The sequence below is a fragment of the Gobius niger genome (assembly GCF_951799975.1).
Source record: "Gobius niger genome assembly, chromosome: 3".
NCBI lineage: Eukaryota > Metazoa > Chordata > Actinopteri > Gobiiformes > Gobiidae > Gobius > Gobius niger.
The window spans coordinates 26,905,522-26,925,255 of record NC_136854.1 but is presented as its reverse complement, the minus strand read 5'-3'; the positions used below and the strand labels follow the sequence as shown (position 1 = coordinate 26,925,255).

At 40.5% G+C, this 19,734-nt stretch overlaps 1 protein-coding gene across 1 annotated transcript; it reads right to left on the bottom strand.

Annotated features, from left to right (window-relative positions):
- Positions 1-547: 547 nt before the first annotated feature.
- cxcl12b (chemokine (C-X-C motif) ligand 12b (stromal cell-derived factor 1)) lies at positions 548-12,785 on the bottom strand. Its single transcript, XM_079553913.1, has 4 exons — positions 12,634-12,785; positions 10,041-10,158; positions 2,618-2,701; positions 548-773 (listed from the first exon to the last, which is right to left on the bottom strand). Exons 1-4 carry the CDS (start codon positions 12,698-12,700, stop codon positions 734-736), a joined length of 309 nt encoding a protein of 102 aa, XP_079410039.1. The 5' UTR covers positions 12,701-12,785; the 3' UTR covers positions 548-733.
- Between the last annotated feature and the right edge of the window lie 6,949 nt (positions 12,786-19,734).

Sequence of the window (19,734 nt, the reverse complement as noted above, 5' to 3'; positions counted from 1 at the left end):
TAAATTTGCTCCCTGTAGAAACCCTGTAGAAATAGAATGTCACAAGTATACAATTGGTATTGGTCCCAAGCCCTGATAGGAAAGAAGGAAATCTACACTGTTAAGGGCTACACTTCTTCAAATATGACCTCATGGCTTAAATGCAGACGCAAAGTCATTAATTACGAGTGTGAAACATGTGTCCTTATGTGATCCTCTCCACAGACCTGACTCATAACTCTGCCGGGACGTCTCCATCTCGTCTCCATGGAGATGCTGCTGTTCTGCATTGACTACAGGAAGCCAAACATTTTTCTTTTACATATGTTTGGTCCTTTTCCAAATGCTTCATGGTGATAACCCTCTGCAAGTATAATCACGTCGGTGTCTAGCTGATCAGGAGCATGTTTAGCGTCGCTCACGTTGCTCTTGTGACACATGCAATGCTCTACAGTGTGGCTTAAGGCGCAGCAACTATTACGATCCACACATCTTCCGCCAGTGTCGCAAACTGACATGCTAGCTGTCACACGTCTTAAATTAAAAGTGTTCCTGGTGATGTTTGGTCCCTTTGTGGTTCAGTGAGGCTTGAGGCCGTGGGCGGTCGAGTTTGGCGGTGAAGTGCTGTTTTTAAGGCGGTCCAGCAGAGAGGCGGTGGGTGCATACAGCATGTTTAAATACGTCCATAGCAGTGAATAGGAGGTATATACGGGTTCACCCTGGAGTGGCCAATGAAGCAGGAGTCGCTCTGACGTTACACCTTCTTGTTGTTGCGTCTTCTGGTCTTCTTCACCCTGAAATATATGGAGTGGCTTTTAATATTTGATTGGTTTAATTGGTCTATTATCACTACAACTTTTGGAGCCATGCATGGGCAAGCAAACCGTTCACTTTACAATTCACACGCAATTAGACGTGACCATTTCCACACAATATTACCTACAGCACATACATGTATATTCACTTAAATGCTTTTTAAAACCCACTGATCCAATGGTTTGCTGCTCTCTGTCTGGCCAAGCATGTTGTAGTTGTAGTCCTTTTTTTTCCCACTCATGTCAAATTTGTTGACAAAAGTATATGTCAACGGCTTGGACAGTGTTCACAGGCGGCCCCTCAAGTGTTTATGATGTAGTGAGAAATGCCGCGGGCCATACTCACCCCCGACAAATTATACTCACATATTTTTATGAGGCCTGCATGATTTTTAACTGCGTCGCTTGTTAAACATGTTCCTGCTGCTAAAGTGCCGGTAATGTTTGCTTTTTTTATTTTCATTATTAAACTACTGCGGCGTAAAATCAGTTTTTCATTTGATAAATTCTTTATGCGCATTATGCAAACTTTTAAGTGAAAATAAAAACTTGATATTTCTATAATTTACCTTTTTGTGACCCAGCGGCTGTATACGGTGGCCAATACAACTCTCCAGGATCGATTGTTTTGCAGGTTTATTTGCTGCAGTCAAAACCTGCCAGAAACTCTCAAAACAATTGACCCTGGAGCCACCGTGATGGAAAGTTAAGGCACCATATTAACCACTCATACAGCCGCTGCACTGAAAGGTCAAATCCGCACAAATAAAGACTTTTTTTTTTCAGAGAAAGAGTTGCATTATGCACCTTTTAAGCAAAAGACAGTTTTCTAACAATAGGTTGCGTTCACGTGACATCACTACATCCTATAGAGCCTATAGTTTAAAATTGAGTAACTATGGTAACTGGCAAACAGCAGATTTCTTTGTCTTCGTTTTTGGCTAATATTCCTAATATATCTCACTATCTTCTCTGTCACCACATATAAACTAATGTCCAATGATTTTCTCTGAAGGGCGTCCAAAAGTTGAGACAATATTCAAAAATATGTGTGATGTTGGCCGGTAGAAAGGACTGTCTGCTATAAAAAAAATAATGTGGCAGGTTTGTGAATCCAATCGCGGTCAAATACTGATAAGGAAAAACATTTGTCAATTTTTGTTTTGGAGATGTCTTCCGAAAACTTGACATCATCACATAACATAACACATACATTGGCCCTATCTGGAAACAGAACAAATCCAAATTTACTTGAAGATTGTATAAGTTATTGGTTAAAGCTTATAAATATAAACTGAATGAAATAGAAGTTTTTTTCTGTCTCTTCATCATTGCAGACATTTTCTAGAAATTACATCGAGTTTGGGATTGTATTGTATTCTGGAAAATAGGGTGCATTCCGTAACAATAAAACATGTAGCATTCAACCTATTGTTACACAGCTCTTTTCTGGACAGTTTTTATGATGTTCTTAGCTCATGTTTGGACAGTGTTTGCTAGTTCCCCCTAAAATGTCACATTTCTACGGCAACATTCGATTTGTAGCTTTCAATCCAAAACGATTGACACACAAGTTAACATTTTAAGTTTTTTTTACATGAAACATTTGCTCCGTTAGCCATACATTGTCCATGCGTGTGGACGGCGCTGACAGCTTGTAGATTTAGCCTTGTGCTAATAATCTCACAGCTAATCCTTCACTCACTGTTTCCTTCCAAAGCAAATCTGTCAGCTCCAGTGGTTTATGTGTTCTTAAGTGCCACTCTGGGTCGACCAAAGCCTCAGATTTATGCCTTTAGCGGCGCAAGTGTGTATTTTCTTACTTGTTAATGGCGTTCTTTAAGTACTGCTGAAGCCACTTGGTCTCTGGGTTGATGCAGACTTCCCTGTTGTTCTTCAGCTTTGCTCTGTTGAAGAGGAAAACACCAGAGTGAAAACCCAAACGGTAACAGGACACTCCCGGAAACTTGAGCACCTTTAATGGCTTTGAAAAGTTCATGAGGAAATGCTGTGTGTGTTAAGCCCTATTCACTAAATCTTATCTATGAAGTCGTATCACATCCTATTGGAGACAAGACCACTTCACTCCAGGATAACTTTATCACCAAAAGTCCATCGTATCTTGCAACACATCGTCACAACATTACAAGCTGTCACTTTGGGGGTTTAATAAGGTGAACTGGTCATATGTGTCAGGAAAACAAAATCTCTGCTCACAAACGCCTTGGTTAAGATAAGCACATCCTACAATATGTCCAAACCTAAATCCAGGGATTACAGTTTCTAACAGGATGTCACGAGGGCAGTCAGAGGTGAGAAGCAGCTGTCTTTTTCAGACTGGGAAAAAACTCCATGACAGCGCCACATAAAACTGTCTAAGAACAACTTGGTAAGAATCTTTGATCATGAATTTGACTTTAAAACGTTGGGTTGTTGGAGATCAATTGCACAGGAGTAGGGCTGTTACTATATCGACATATCGTTCAATAAATGATAGATAAACATTATATTTTAGGCTCAAAATGTATCGTCTGTGCATTTATTTATTTGTATTATTTATCACGCAGGAGGACAATTAACAGTCAAGAGTAGACTAGTGTAAACTTTGTGTTTGTCCTAAACTGGAGAACTTGAGGAGGTTGTGTCAGATGCCCTTCCTATGTACAGTCAATAGATCACTGGATTATATTAAAAGAGGAAAGGTGTGGAGTCTATAATAGTAAGACTATCTTATACATGCCCAATGTTGCCAACAATTAAAGTAACAAAGACTTGGTTGTCAGTAGGGCTGAAACAACTAATTGATTAAACGACAACTAATCGATTATTGAAATAGTCGAGAACTATTTTAGTAATCGATTAATCGTTTTCTTGTAAACACTGACTCAAATAGAGCAAAAATGACATGAAAATTGTGTCTTGTTTTTAAATGAAAACCTACTTTGTTTCTCAAGTTAGGGGCTGTAGCGTTTTGTACATTGAAAGTTTTAAAAATATCTGTCTCATCCAATCAGAAAGCCGAATTAGTGAGCCTCCAGCAAACATTCACTTTAAGTTTACTCCATCAACATGTCGTCAAGCAATGCCACTTTATGTGATAAAAAAAAAACATTCACAGCCAAGCAATTAATCGTTTAATCATGAAAATAATCTGTAGATTAATCGATTACCAAATAATCGTTAGTTGCAGCCCTAGTTGTCAATTGGACTAGGTTTTTCACTTTAAGTCTTCCCTCAAACCATCTTCTCTCCTGTTAGTTTAATCTCTTACCCACCTCCTGAAACAAGCGCATTTTCCTCAGTTCGGCTCTACCAAATCTAAAAGCTTCTCACCTGGAGAGCAACAGTTTAACACCTCATTTGAAAGCTAAGACTTACATTAAAAAAAAAAGTTTCCTTTTTTTGTCAATTTCTGTGTGTTTTCGTTGTGTTTTCGTCTCTTTTTCATCACTTTTTTGTTTTGTTTTTGGCAGTTTTTATTGCTTTTTTGTTGCTTTTTTTGCCGCGTTTTCTCCCATTTTTGTCACGTTTTTTGTCGCGTCTTCGCCGTGTTTTTGTCACTTGTTTGTTGCTTTTTTGTCATGTTTTTGTTGCTTTTACATTGCTTTTTTTTGTTGCTTTTTTATCATGCTTTCTACACTATTTTGTTGCGTTTTCACCCTCGTTTTTGTCGCTATTTTCATCCAAGAAGCTTTTAGATTTGGGTTAAGCCAAACTGGAGAAAATGTGCTCGGTTCAGTTTATGTGATAAAAGCTCCGGCGTTACTTGGTGCCGTCTGATTGATTCCCTGCATGTTCTGCTCGCTTCCTTTGGCCGAGGCCTTGTTTCTCACGCAGCTCCTCAAAGTAGCTGCTCTCGTGAGTGATGTTCAAGCTAAATGTTTATGAGTGGATTTGCGTGTTATCAGAATGGCGCTCAGATGAGGGGTTGAGTGGGAGGCCGGCGGTGTCTGAGGGGGCTGTCGACGCATTTCAAAACCATGTGGATCCAACGCCTCAGTGGCAAAAGGTCCCGAAGCCCTGGCACCTCTCGCCGGTCTGTCCTCCTCATATCATCCTGGCGCTCCACAGGCACAGAACATCCACTACTCCCTTCTCCACTGCTTCATGATGTCCGTGACGGGGCGCTTTCTCCAAATTAGTGGAAATGAGCGATGTCTCGTTCGGTTAATATTACAGCATTTTCGGAATCCCTTTTTGTCTTACAGTTTATGAGTGTGAATTGAATTTTGAAGCCAAAGTATTATATGGGAAAGTGCACGCTAATGAACACATATGAGACACATGCAAACTCACCATGCCAAGAAGTGATCAATTGGTGGTTTTGTGATCTTATATCAGTGCTCTGGTCCAGCCTTAAACCCCTGCGCGGGCTCTGAGGTCTGTGGGTCAGAATCTGCTAAAGGTTCCACATACAATGATCTTCCACCCTCTTTGCGCTCTATTGTTGATTCTTTCAAAAGCGAACTTAAGACACATTTATTTGTTCAAGCTTTAAATTAGCTACTTTTGGGCTGCTATGATTTCTGTGTTGTTTTGACCCCTTTTTATATTGTATGTAATTTCTGCTTTTACTGTGTTGTGAAGCACTTTGTGGCCTTTGCCTGTGAAAGGTGCTATATAAATAAAGATTACTTACTTACTTACTATCTATAATATAATTCAAATTATGAATTAATTAAATCAGTAGTTTGACATAGCTTTCCTTGTGATTTGAGTATGAAATTAGGAATTAAATATATAGAAGCATTTGTCGAAAGTGGAGTCCTTGTGATTGTAATCCCACTTTTAACCTCTTAATCCATGCCTGAACTGAGCACATTTTCTCCAGTTTGGCTTTACCCAAATCTGACAACAAAAAGCCTCATAAGAGCAGTGTTGGGCGAGTTACTTAAACATTGTAATATGTTTTATATTAGTGATTACAGCTTTAAAAATGTAATATGTTTGTTTGAGATATTGCTGTTTAAAAAATGACTTACACTACTTTGAGTTACTTTTAGCAAAATTTAAACTGAAAATAGTAATGATGGCACGGAGCAAAAGTGCAGTTAGAGATTTCCTTTTCCTTTGCTATTCCCATTCTCTTGCGTTTTGTTCTGACATTAACTACACACAATTGCAGATCTTATACACCAGTGTCCAACTCGATTTGCTGCTGCATTTTATTTCAGGGGACTTTGGATTTTTTTCGTTCATACATTTAAATGCACATTAGTCATTACTTGAAATGTAATGACTTATGTTTTCCCATATTTGTGTAAGTGAAATGTTATATTCCTTAGTTACTGAAAAAAGTAATATATTTTTGTGACTCATTACTTTTGTCATACGTTACCCCCAACACTGCATAAGAGCAATAAAAAAGGGACAAAAAAGTGACAAAAATGTGTGACGAAAACACAGCAAAAGTGCCAAAAAATAGCAATAGAAAAGTGACAAAGAACAACAACAAAAGAGTGACAGAAAAGTGACGAAAATGTGGCAAAAAAATGTGACAAAAACGCAGAAGATCAGTTTAGATGAGTTTTGTAGGTCTTAGCTTTCAAATGAGGTGTTACTTTTAGTTTAGTTTAGTTTATTTGTATATTTCAGTATTTGCTAGGATGCTCAAAAGGAGTGGGCTGAAGCAAAGGGCTTATAAGCGCCCACCCCAATGTAAAAACAATAACATTTTCATTCAACAATCGAAGCAAGAAACAAATCAAAAACTTTACATTTGGGTAAAGCTGAACTGGAGAAAACGCTCTTGGTTAAGACACACCTTGTATATTTCCAGCACATATTTACATTTCTGACATGTGCAGGAGTTGGGCCGTGTCTTGATCATGTGAACTTTAGACGCACATACAGCTCCAACATAAAAGACCGACGTCAAGCCAGGCAACCCCCCCCCCCCCCCCCTGAACCCCCTCACGCCGCCCCACACCTCCATAACAATGTTTACTTTCACCCCGGGACAACCACCCCCTTCCTGCTTGTGTTTTATTAGGGGTGGCCCTGCTCATCCTCTCATGGGGCGCTGGTGTTTTGATGTGTCTGTCTTCGTCCTGTTTGTCCTGTCTGGGTCTGGCGGACCAGCTGACGGAGGACCTTCCCCCCCTTTGTCCTAATTGACTTGGCTGGAATTTGGGCACTGCAGTTCCACTAGCAGCAGGTAGTAATTACTTCACAGCAAGTTAAGACCAACAGCATGCTGGGATGCCTGAGAGTGATGGGACAGGGCCATGGCGAGTCAGGGTTGGTGGGGGAGTGAGGATAGTGTTACGGGCCTGTCTTTCATCTGTCCCAAAAACAGATAGGAGTATTTGCCTCCTGTGGATAGGTGTGACTCCAGTTGCGCATTTTACCTTTAGCCACAGCTTCACCCTTTGTGGCTTTTGCAGTTTTACTCTTGGTTCTCTAAATTTTAATCATTGAAGTTATCAGAAACCGGGACAGTGATTATCTTACAGCTGCCGTGATGGATCTGGTATATACTATAGTTCAAGGGGCCTCAAATCAAACTTGAAGCCCCTGTTAAGTGTAAAAGCAGACATTTGTGAATTGGGGTGATAGAACAATGAACATGGCCTTTCAGGTGCTTATGATTAGAGGTCGATCGATATATCGGCCGGTCAAAATATCGGGCCGATATTTGTGCATTTTACATTATCGGCTATCGGTTAGCTACAAGTTTCACTAAAACTCAGCCAATATGGACATGTCATGTGGAAGCACACAACCTGGAGAATTCAATTGCTGAGTTAGTTTTAACCACCGCAATTGTATTTTTTAGCTAGCAACAGTATGCTAATGCTAACGGCATCTAATTAAAGCTGGGACAGAAACTAGGATTGTATCGCCTAAAGTAATAATCCAATTGGCCACTGCTGGAGTGGCTTTAGGATTATAGACCAGATATTTTGGAAAAAACTGCCAAAATATTGGTCGGTATCGGCCAATAAAAATCCCCAAAAATCGTCATCAGCCTTAGAAAACCCTAACCTGGCTAACACCAGGCTGCTGTGTGCGCTCGAATTATTTCGAACTGCACAACAGCCTGGGGACCATGGCCAAATCTCCGGTGGATTTGGGAACCAATCACAGAGCGAGGAGGGACGGCAAGACGATGACGCGCTCTTCGATATATGGAAGCTTGTAGTTTATTTACGGATAATTTAAAAAAAAGTTTATTTACGGATCCAACATGACAGCAGCAGACACGATGGTATTTTTTGATCAAGCTTTAGACCTTGTTCTAAATAATTTAGCTCAAAAGTTTACAGCGGGTACGTCATACGTCATCTCATACGATGATATGATTGGCTGGGGCTACGTGCAGACGCATGAGACTTTTTTTTTTTTTTTCTCGTATCGCCCAATAAACGAGCATGGACGATCGTAAACCACACCTCTCCTACGAGAAAATGAATTGGTGGTCCCCAGACTAAATATCACTTGTGATTTTAGTCTGGTGTTAGCCAGGCTAAGAAAACCCCATATCAGTCGACCTTCCTACTTAAGGCCGGTACAATGTGGTTTGGAAATGTGTTTCCACTGCACATTTGTGTAAGTTCCAACCTTGAATCTGCAGAGAAATCTGTACCAGTTTCTATTGTGTTATTGCTTTGTACTGTTTCCCGTCTCTATGTTTAATAGCAGAAGGATTTACGTGTGTTATGATGAACCCAAGGGCTGGACAAAGAATCGAAGGTTAATTGAAATCGCAATCTCTACTTTGGTCAATCTCAGTGTTCCACATGGGACATTATAATCGTCAGGTTTGCAGGCATTTCTTTGGAAACAGAAACTTGGGAGTTGGGAGACAATGGAAGTTTTTTGTGTGTGGAATAAAATATATAATTGTTTTTGTTTGAGTTGAGGTTTATATAAACAATATGTCAAAGTTAATGAACAAGAACATGTAACATGTATTTGCTTCTATTATGACTGAAAAAATACATTTGAATCAAACTTTTTTGCCCTAATGAACCCTATTAAAAAAAAAAATTACATACAACACATCCCTTTTCTCTTAAGGTATGTGCTGAGAAAGAAAACATCTTTTTCGGCTAAAATCCATATTAAATAAGAAGACTATATACTTTACTAGAGACTGTAACACAAAAGTATGATGTTTTTTTTTGCTCTATACTGTGCTGAAAGTGACCATGGAACACAATGGGTCAGCCGTGCAGACAAAGTAAATCACTTTGACCTGTGATTATTGTTTCCTTCACGAAAAAAGACTCTGTCCCTGTGAGCTCCGGTCATTATCACTTTCCTTTCTGGGAATGTCACGCAAGAATGGAAGGATATTTGTGCAATACATTGTGCACATTATGCCACTGAATGCAACAAAGAGCTTCTAACTCTCCATAACATATAAACTTTTATTTGAGACAGATTTTGTTTGTAAAGTTTCACCTCGGAATTAAAGCCCATGATTGGCATTTCACATCTTCATTCTCCAACAAAAAGTGATTTACACGTTTTTTTTTTCTTCTCTTGACTCTCTCAAATGATCTAGACATAATTACATCTGTTTAGCTGGATATTGTGTTAAATTAAATGCGCATATAATCAAAACCTTTCTGCATTTCCATCAGCTGAAACTTAAAAACCTCAAACTGCACGTAGCCCCTCAAAACCACTGTGCCTATCTACAGATACATCAGCGCGATATGGTCCTAATATAACTCTCTGTCAGTGCGTTCATGAGGTGTGAACGAAGCCGCCACGCTTTGATGCAGGCAGGTATTTGGCTATTTGGGCTCGTGATGGGTACGTGTGTAACGCATTAAACAGTGACGAAAACGGGATGGAAAAGTGACAAAAATATGTGATGAAAAAGCAGCAAAAACGGCACAAAGGAGCAACAGAAAAAAGACAAAAAAAGCGATGAAAAAGTGACAAAAACAACGCAGGGAAAAAGATCAGTTTCAATGATGTTTTGCAGGTCTTAGCTTTCAAATCAGGCGTTACACTGGCCTACTGCCTGTAACCCTATAGGTTCATGTAAAATGCACTTGGTTAAGGCGGGGGTTAAGAGGTTAAGGAATTGTTTTTGGCTGTCAGCAATAATGTAAGTGTTCCAAAGAATATTCCTTTTCCTTTTCCATATTTAAATTTATTTTTGGGTTTACACTCAGGCAGAACAGTAAGAATTGTGATTGGTGGATGTTTTCTCTAACCTGCATTTGGCTATTTGTGATCATGTCAAGCCCTTGTAGGTGCAGTTATGAGGGGACTTATTGGACTCACATGACTTGGAAGGGGCAGTTGGGCGTGTGCAGGAACTTGAGCTCCCTGATGGTTCTCTGCGGGACGGTGTTCAGGGTGGAGCGGCACCAGCAGCGCTCCACCAGACTGATGGGCTTCGCTGCAGAGACACAAAATATACACACAACGTTATCAGTGATGGCTATCGTGCTGCTAATGGGATCATCATTAAAGTGGTTGCCCATATTAAAGTGACTTAATACAGAAAAAGACCTGAAAGAGGAATCTGCCTGTACTCACATGCACTGTATCTTATGTAGCATCATGTAATATTCTTGTTAGTGTTTTAGATGAGTAAAAACGTGCATGCCATATTGTCATACCAGCTGAGATATAGTATGTTCGTGCAGTTGGACAAAGCTTTGTATTTTCCAGACGAGACAAACTTAAGTGTGTGCAATTCCCTTTATCCGCTCTATTCAGAACATGGGTGCGTAATCAGCGTATGACTTTACCTGCTCCAGTCCGAACAACAACGTGCTCATTAAAAAGAGATTAGGCTTATTCTTTCTGTTCATTCATGATGCATTCACTGCCCTCTCTCAGACGAGGGCCCTCCACATCCAATGCCCAATATTCGGGGCTGATTTGTGAAGGGGCACTCCAGCCACAGCCCTTTTCACCTCCACTCAACAAACACTATTCAGCCGAGTTAAACCAAATCATCACTGCGTTTCTACGGGCGCACACTGACGACACTTGGATAACAACAGGAAGGGCATCGGTGAAAGGCAGTGCGCGAAAATATTTGAACACTGAGCAGATTAGATTAGGCAGAAGCTTAAAAGAGGCCTAACTACTAAACGTGTGTAGACAACAATGGCTGTACATTCTGTTTTAATAATGCAAGTTTAAGTTAAATGATGAGGTTTTTTTTTATATCATTTTGACAAGGCATTAGTTGGACAGTTTATTTGAAGTGCAAAAGGAAAAACTGACTTATATATACTTTGCTAAATTATTTAAAGGTACACTGTGCAACATTTTGGACTATGCTGTTGACATGCTCCTAATGACCAGCTCGACACAGAAAATGTTCTCTTTGCAGTGGGTTATCAAAGAATGGATTTTGATGAGGACCTAATCTGTTTTAAATCTCAAATTTTGCTGACTTTACTCAACATCTCCATGGAGACGTACCCACTCCCTGTAAAGCTACAGTCTTGTCTTAGAGCTGAACCGCTCACAGCAAAGGCTCATGTTGGTTTGTACGTTTTTTTAAAGATATTTTTCAATGATGAAAATATCTGTCGTAAAATGAATGCTTGTATTTCAATATTATTTGTTGGGTAATATTTTACGCGGTGTGGCTTTAATTGAATTTCCTTTGACAATTGCTACTACCAGAATTACTAATTATACTTCCTATGCCTGGACAACAAAAAAACACTAAAGTTGCCGCCAAATAAGATGGACACACATTTTAATATTTTGTTGGATCGCCTTTAGCCATTTGCCATGGCATTGCATATTGCAGATGGAAGAGTGGACAAAGCTTCCCATCTATTCTCACTATCACTTTTATCTATGGCTACAGGAGGTGTCATTACACATGGTTTTAAGAAATGAAAAGCTTCAGCTGGGAAATATTTTGAAGATGATCGCCCATGCCCTACTTTTTTGATCAGTTTATTCCAGGTGGTCACTTTTTCACTATGCATCAATACCACTTTTACTAAAACGAGGTTTATTATGACTGTTCCCTATACTAACATCTCTTCAAATGTATTTTTGCTCTTACTTCCACGCTCATTTCCTCAAAGACAGATTAGTCGAACCAGAATCACTAACGCATCTTTGTTGCGACTTGTCTACTTTGCTATTGAAATGCAGCGAAACACCAAATGCCCTCCACAAATGGTAAATCCTCACTTATATCACACTAATGATACCGACCCGCTCACAGCTCCTTTCTAATGCTAAACAGGGGGGGCATTATGCAACATGCAGCAACGCCAAGGCATCAGGGAAGATAGCATTGTTTATCACTAATTAGAAGGTCATTAAAGCAAAGCAAATACACTCATGTGGCTAAATATGCAGGGCTCAGCGGGGCCAAAAAAACAAGCTCGGCATAAGGCGAAGCATCGCGGGCCACTCGGCACATGTGGCCCTGCCAATGTGGGGTCCGATAAAAGTTCATAGACATACATTATTTACAGATGCACAAGTTTTTAATACTAATTTGAAAATAGTAACTCGTGCCTTGAGACAGTGTATTTTCAACAAACTTAGAATCTTCGATAAGTTCCAAGAGCCACAAATCGCTAAATACATTTCCCCCAAAATGTAAAGAAAAAACATACATTAATGAATTCAATCAACACAGCAGCTTGTTTCTAAATGTTAGTATTTTTATGTTTGATATCAGTGCTTGTTAAGTAGTGCCAATAGCAAGTGGAAAATGGAACTATCCAATCATCTTGTTTTCATGTTATAACAATTAGATAATTAGATGACTTTACTTAGCATTACCTGATGGAATGCTATTGTTCCAGACCATTTATAAATACATAAACTCGAGTGAATATTTCAGCTAAATATTGTTAAAGTTCATGATAATGTGTTTACTCACCATTGGTGGTTGGTGCGTGTGTGGCCAGGGCCAGCAGTGCCACGAGCGGCAGCAGTTTGACATCCATGCTGGCGGGTCAACTCTCTGTGAGGAGGTCTGCGTCTGTTACTATCCCGAGTCCGACTGTGCGCCTGCTGCTCTCCTCTCTTCTGTTAAATCCACTGAGGGAGTCCGAGCACTTTCTCAGGACGGGCCCAGAGAGTGGGGGAGAGAGAGAGGGTGGGGTGAGGAGGGGAGGGGCCGCTGGGACTTCCTCGATTGTGAATGTGTTGGCTCAGTATCAAGGAGAAAGTCTGGGGGGAATTGCTTCATTGTTTCTGTCTATTTGAGTGTATAGCTGCAGCACTTGCCCCGTATGTTGCACTGTGCAACTTCTTAATGTGTGCCTGTAGCAACTCACAGCCAGGTCTGTATATTTCTGTGCCCTCACGGTGCCCTCTCCCATCTGGCAGCCATTCATACTCCTGCCTCACGTCTTCATTGGACCTTTCACTGTCTCTCTCGGCACATAATATTATTTATAATAAAGGACATTAGAATAGGAGGTACAGTGATAAGTGTCTAAACCCGTGACACTTCAAAAACGTTATTATATTTCTTTTCATTTACTAAAGGAGAGCATTTGTCTCTGCCATCACTTACGGCCAGATGCTGAGACGGTCCACAAGTGCATCCTTGAAAAGTAGGAGGTGGATTTCACAACATGGTTAGGATTTCAAAGAAGTGCTTCCTGCATGTGGGTTTTACAATATTCCCATAAAGCTTAAAGAAACATGTGTCAAATCTGTGATATTCATTCACACTGATGATTGCACATCCTCATCTGTAAGGGACATGCATACACGTCTCAACATGCCTTTCCCCATTTTTACTACTACTACTCCTTTTATGAGATCTTTGCCCAGCAAGATGTTGTTCGCCAGAGAATCCCACCTCACTGACCTGGGCCCGTTCAGACGGCGGGTGAACGTCCAGGCAGATCGCCCGGAATGAGCGGAGCTGTAATCGGGCACTGCAGGACTGGGCCAAAGGTTGTTACAAACAAATGAGAGAAATCCGCAAGACAGAAATTCTTTCTTCTTTCTTCCTCAAGAACTTATATTACTGGCTACACAAGAAACTACTACAATAAGTACAGTGATTCTTACACTATTATATACAGTGGATATTTATTGGATGTCGCGTTTATGTATCATTCAAAAACTTTATCAAACATATTCCATTGTAATTTACTGTATATATCATTCATTATATTAGTGAATGTAATATCTTATGTTTTCAATTTATTGCTATAGTTACAACATGTGCATGTCCTTTCCCAAATTGTCCCATGTAAGACTCCTCTCTGCTCCAGCACAAACAGCTGCACATTAAAATCACCCTGATGTCAAAAGTGGATATCGAGCTCCACTCCCCCCTCCACCCAGTGCACTGTCACCACCAGCATCACTCTCTCTCCCTCTCCCCTCTCTCCATTAGAACCAGCCGCAGCTCAGGCGCCTCTTGGCTCGTGGTCAGTCCGCTCACTGTTTACAGGCCTGTGTTACCACTGCTGCTGCGGTCACAGGTGGAACTGTCGTAAAGACCTCAGTTTACTGTGTACCACAAACTCCTCCAATATAACAGCCATTAACTGCACACACATGAAACAGAGCCGAGCAGAGGGCAATGTCAGACACACTTAGTCTAATTTACTTTACTTTTCACACAAACGATGCATCTTCACTGAACTTTATGTAAAGAAAACCACAGACACACTTCATAAAGAAAAACACATTTACTTAGGTCATATATTTACTACACAATCATTTCTACATATAACAGTAAGTTTCCAATTAGCAAAGTTCAAATATAAAACTAGGGCTTACAGGTTAGAAAGTTATTGACCATGACATAATGATATGGAAGGCTTTAAGGAATGGGTAAAAGCTCTCATTATTTGGCATGTTGCACATAGCTGGATCGCAGATGTGAATTTGTAAGGCATTCAGTCACTCCTATTAAAACACAATGATTGTAACATATATGCACCAACAGAGAACTCCCAAATTCCGCTTATACCAAAAACATGCCTGTCCTGTCATCACCACAACAAATTGTATTTAGCATTGAAGACGAATGTCCCCAGCGCCTTAGTGGGCCGAACATGCTACAGCTTGAATGGCTCACAGCACTGTAGCCCATGTGGGGTCAGAAGTCGCTGTTTCATGTCCTGTCTAGGGTTACAGTGCAGGGCTGCCAGCTCTTTGTTCAGCCCAGGTCATGATAGACAGTCTCACCTAAATGGCTGCAGCGCTGAGGGACGGAGGAGAGAGCAGATGTAAGCCAGGCCATTTGAACTAACCAGCCATGGAGGAGTTATAGGAGCAACAAAGGCATTTTTACTCACGTCGTACAGAGATTGGGGCTTGTAAAACTCCACGTGATCACAACAGGATGCGGCCGAGTCAGAAGTATTCGGGTAGTTTAATGAGGAATGATAATTACCTAATGCTTGATCTGTGCTATATGTTTGGAATACTCAGCATATGTCACATTGTTGTAAGGATTTTGTTCATCTGAAAACATGAAGTTTGACAAGAACTAATTTACTTGTATAACATGTTTCCTGTTACATTAAAGGGACTATACGGAGTTTAAAAATGTTAAAATTATGTATTTTCCTCTCCCTTTATGTTCCAGCAATGTCCTAATGTGTAGAATGAGCTCAGACCTATTCACCACAACTGCCTCTAAAATCCTGCACTGTCACTCAGAAAGATGTTAATTGTGTGTTTAGTGCCGTCATGCACGAGCTCAATATAGAAGCTGCAGTTTTGCGTTTATGCATTAAATTGTGAATTAATCAGCAAATGAATTTATATCATTTTACAGATTTGATATTTAAATGATTCATGCGTTTTCAACTGTTTATCTTTATCATTATCAGAGATGTCACATGCAGTTTACTTTAAAGCTGCCTTTTCCTGGTTTCAGACTATGAATGACAGAGCAAGTGGAGTTTCAACTGAGATCTAAACCCCAAACTTGCCTTAGCTCTCACAAATGCTCTCATACGTCCCAGTTGTTAACAGTGAATTATATAATATTTATTGGTTTATTTGGTCTGTTATGTTAATGAACATACAGTATATGGGTCTCATGCATGTAAACATGATTGTAACCATGGGCTAATTTTCATCCGTCGTCCCCCATGCGCACTCTTAAACACACTCTCATTCATCCTTTTGGGAGTGTGCACAGCCATGTCAGTTGGCAAAGTGAAGCAGAGAAATACCGTATATTATAAATTACATTGAGAGTCAGGCATTGTAAGTCTGCAGCCATACACAAACAACAACATGCAATACATTTAACATCCCACTGAACTCCATAAAGTGCCTCATCTTTCACCAGCAGGTGTGATGTAGAGCCCCTCATTTCCCTCCTGATGCGTTTTCTGCGTATAAAGTGATCCAAATAAACACGTCTAATCTCACTGCTAATCTCCTGTGCGTCAGCGGACCTTTCCTGTGGCGGATCTGCGCTGCACCAGAGGAGATTGGATGTTGGGGTGCGGAGTTTATTGTGTTTGTCCAGCAGTTTGAGTCTGGCGTTCACTTTTATTTTAATGGTGGCGGAGCAGATGAAAGCTCTCCGTCCACTGAAGCCTAGATAAACAGTAGTAGCACAATCACAACCCGTGCCCTGTGCAAAAAAATACTCCTATAAACATGCATTAATCAACAAGAGGTCTGGTGCACCCCATAGGATCATAAAGTGGAAGTGTTGAAAGCTGTGAGGACTACTGAGTTACAGGCTTTACATTAAACATGGATTAGTGATGTTCTTTTTGAGGTATGTACCATGCAACGCTGTAATGTTTTTAAAAAGGAGGCGCAATCACAGCTCAACCTTTACCTGCTTAAAGGAACAGGCCACCGTTTTTACACACTGAGATATATTCTTACCTGAGCTTAGACGAGTTGATGCATAGTGTGATCTTTGTACGTGCCCTCAGTCACACAAAAAGACCAAAGATGTTGTTAGCGTTTAACCTCTCCCAGCATATTCCTATGAACCCAAACAGGGGTGAAGCTAGAAGCGGCCAAGCTCTTCCACGTTTTCCCTCTTTAAATACGGTTACATGAGAAGTTACACGATCCAAGTATAGTCACACAGAATTAAACATGTCGGTTTTCTAAGCGGATAAAAAGGGGTACTATATTGTAAGGCGTAATAACACTTTAGGAGCACTTCGACGTCCGCGCAGTGATATCTTAACTGTACTGTACTATCTTAAGTGCACTTACTTGATGGGGACACATGGGATTTTGATACTGAGAGAGACCTTTTTATGTTTTTTGGAAAACTGTTTCAGCCGTAGCAACTGGTGACCCAAAGTGTGGGGGGTATTTCTACTTTCAGATTGGAAGAACCAAAGCAGAACTGTGAACTTCGCAATAGTTTAAAGGTGCATAATGCAACTTTTTATGGGGAAAAAAAGTTAATATTTACGCGTATTTTACCTTAATGTGACTCACCATCTGTATGGACCTGTTGCCATGGCTACATATACATTCCATCCAGAAAGCCTACCAGAAACCAGAAAAAAACAGGGAACAAAATTGGTCCTCGAGCGTCCTACAGGCCACTGGGATGGAAAGTAAAGGCGTAAAGCTAACCACCCATACAGTCGCTGCGTCACTGAAAGGTCAAATACGCTTTAATATCAACTTTCTTGATTCACATAGAAAGTTGCATAATGCACCTTTAAGTAGATTCCAGTTAGATTTGATCATATTTACCTCATCTGATGGCACGAATTGGTCCTTTGAAATTTTACTCAGATGCACAAAAAGAGCGTAACAGCATGTGGACTGTAAGAACTCTCATTAAAAAGACATAAATCTCAGTAACATAAAGGATTTAGGGCTTGAAGCGGTCAATGTGTTTACGATACAGATTTAGCCGGGATTGCCCTAACAGGATAAACGGGAGGACTGAGGGGCTTGGTGTGAAGAGAAGGGGGGCTTTATCTGTTAGCATGTGCTTCACTGACTGAGCAGATGTTTTCACAAGGACTGACTAAAGGACCGGCGACATGTCCTAGAGTTGAAACAATACTTGAAAATGCCAAAGTATAACCAATAATGCAATAAAACATAATGTAGATAAAACACTCTTTCCATGTCCGTATTGAGTTTACAGACATTGAAAGAGCTTAAACTGTTAGGTTGAGGTCCAAAGAATATATATATAACTTTCCTAACACATTTTCCAATTTTTATTAACAAATATTGTAGTAGTTGTTAGTTTATTATTTACATATCTCACAACTTTCAAGCAGCAGATATCGAAAAAGATGGTATAAGATTGCAATGAATATCCAATAAATAAGTATAGATAGATAAATAACTAGAATAAAAATTCACACATTCAATCTACGCCAAATGAGCTGAATACTGTCTGGAGAAGTCACTTGACAAACATATAAAATGAATGATGTCCCAATCGGAGCAGCCGCCCTTTGACAAAACTCCCATGGCCTTGACAAAGCTCCTCATTAAGTTCAGCTCTTCACTGTTTTAATCCTCGCATTGCAGCGTACAGCACATACAGTCAAAAAGCTATAGCGCTCATGATAAAGGCATTTCCATCTGAATCCACGTCTGCTGCTCGGGTCAAAAACGCCCTCAGTGCCTCTTCTGGCTTTCACTCAAGGCCTCTCAGTGATTAATCCAGTTTACTTTGTGGATGGGAGAGTCTGGCATGACACCAAGAGAAACCCAATGGATGCTTTTCCTGAACAAAAGGCAAAATGGCCGCCCCTCCTCACTTCTCTTCACTCAGTCTCCGCCGTCTTTCATATATTTGTCAAGAACATGTTTTCTACCTGACCCTGTCGCCATGGTTTCAGCCCCTTCGTGTGGCTGGACTTGTATACTGTATATATTATGGGATGCTGAGAAAGGTGAGGGCGGCCCAAAGGGCGAAGTCTTTTGGAAAAACTGTGTTTCACTGTTTTAAGGCAGCAATGAATGAAGTGATTTTAATGGGAGGCCATACCAGACAATTATCAAGTGTAATTGGATTAAATTGTGGCATGTGCAAAATCTGTGTTTAGAATAGAAGTCAGCTCTAAACTATTCTGTAAAATATTATCAAATATAATATTATATGGGGCCCAAGGGAATGAGTAAAGTTTAATGTGGTTAAATGTGAGTCAGGAACCAAGACAATTTTTTACTTTCCTGATTCCCTTTTAACGCCACAATTCTTCAGAGGGATGTGTTTTTAAGAATGTTTCACAGCTCTCAGGATTCTATATAGAGTCACAATGTTTATTTTCCCACATTTATTTTCTTTTACTGTAAGTACAAAGCTAATTTTATTCCACTACCGGGCTTTTAAGTGAATTCAATTAGGACTTAAGACCTCAGTCAAAGCTTTTACCTCTGAACCCTCCCTTATGTTCATGCCTGGCATCTGTACCTGCACCACAGCACAATAGGGCCAAGTCCATTGTGGTGGTGCACTAATGGGGCTCCATTGGCCGACACTACAGAGCCCACTGTCTGGTCAACCCGGTTGGACGAGCTTTTTGGCTGCCGAGGCCAGGGCCAAACCGGTCTGACCAGGTATAAGTTTTGGCACCGACCTCTGGCTGTGGCCAAAGCGCTGAACTGAGACTAACGTGACTTGAACAGACGCTGGCCTCTGATTGGCCAATGCGAGAGAGGACAGCCCTCACTATTAACATGCAGGTCATACAGATTTAATATTTCACAACATCATACCACTGTTCTTAAAAGGGATTTTGCCACTATTAGCATTTAGCCGCTATTAGCACAACTTTAGCTGGTGATCATAGTTCGTCTTTTAGCCGCTTAAATTCCTGTATTTGCTTTGGCACCTCTTATTGATTCCATGACCCCCGGCAGAATGCAGCATTTGTCCACATTTCTTGTCATCGCGGCTTACAAATCTTTTAATGACGTGTTCTGTACAGCAGGCTCCTCTGTGGGGGCGCATCCCACAAAAACTGCGGTTTTGTCGTGTAGTGGAAACACAAGCGTGTACTGGGTAGAGTCGATACGTGACAATGCGAGCACATAGATC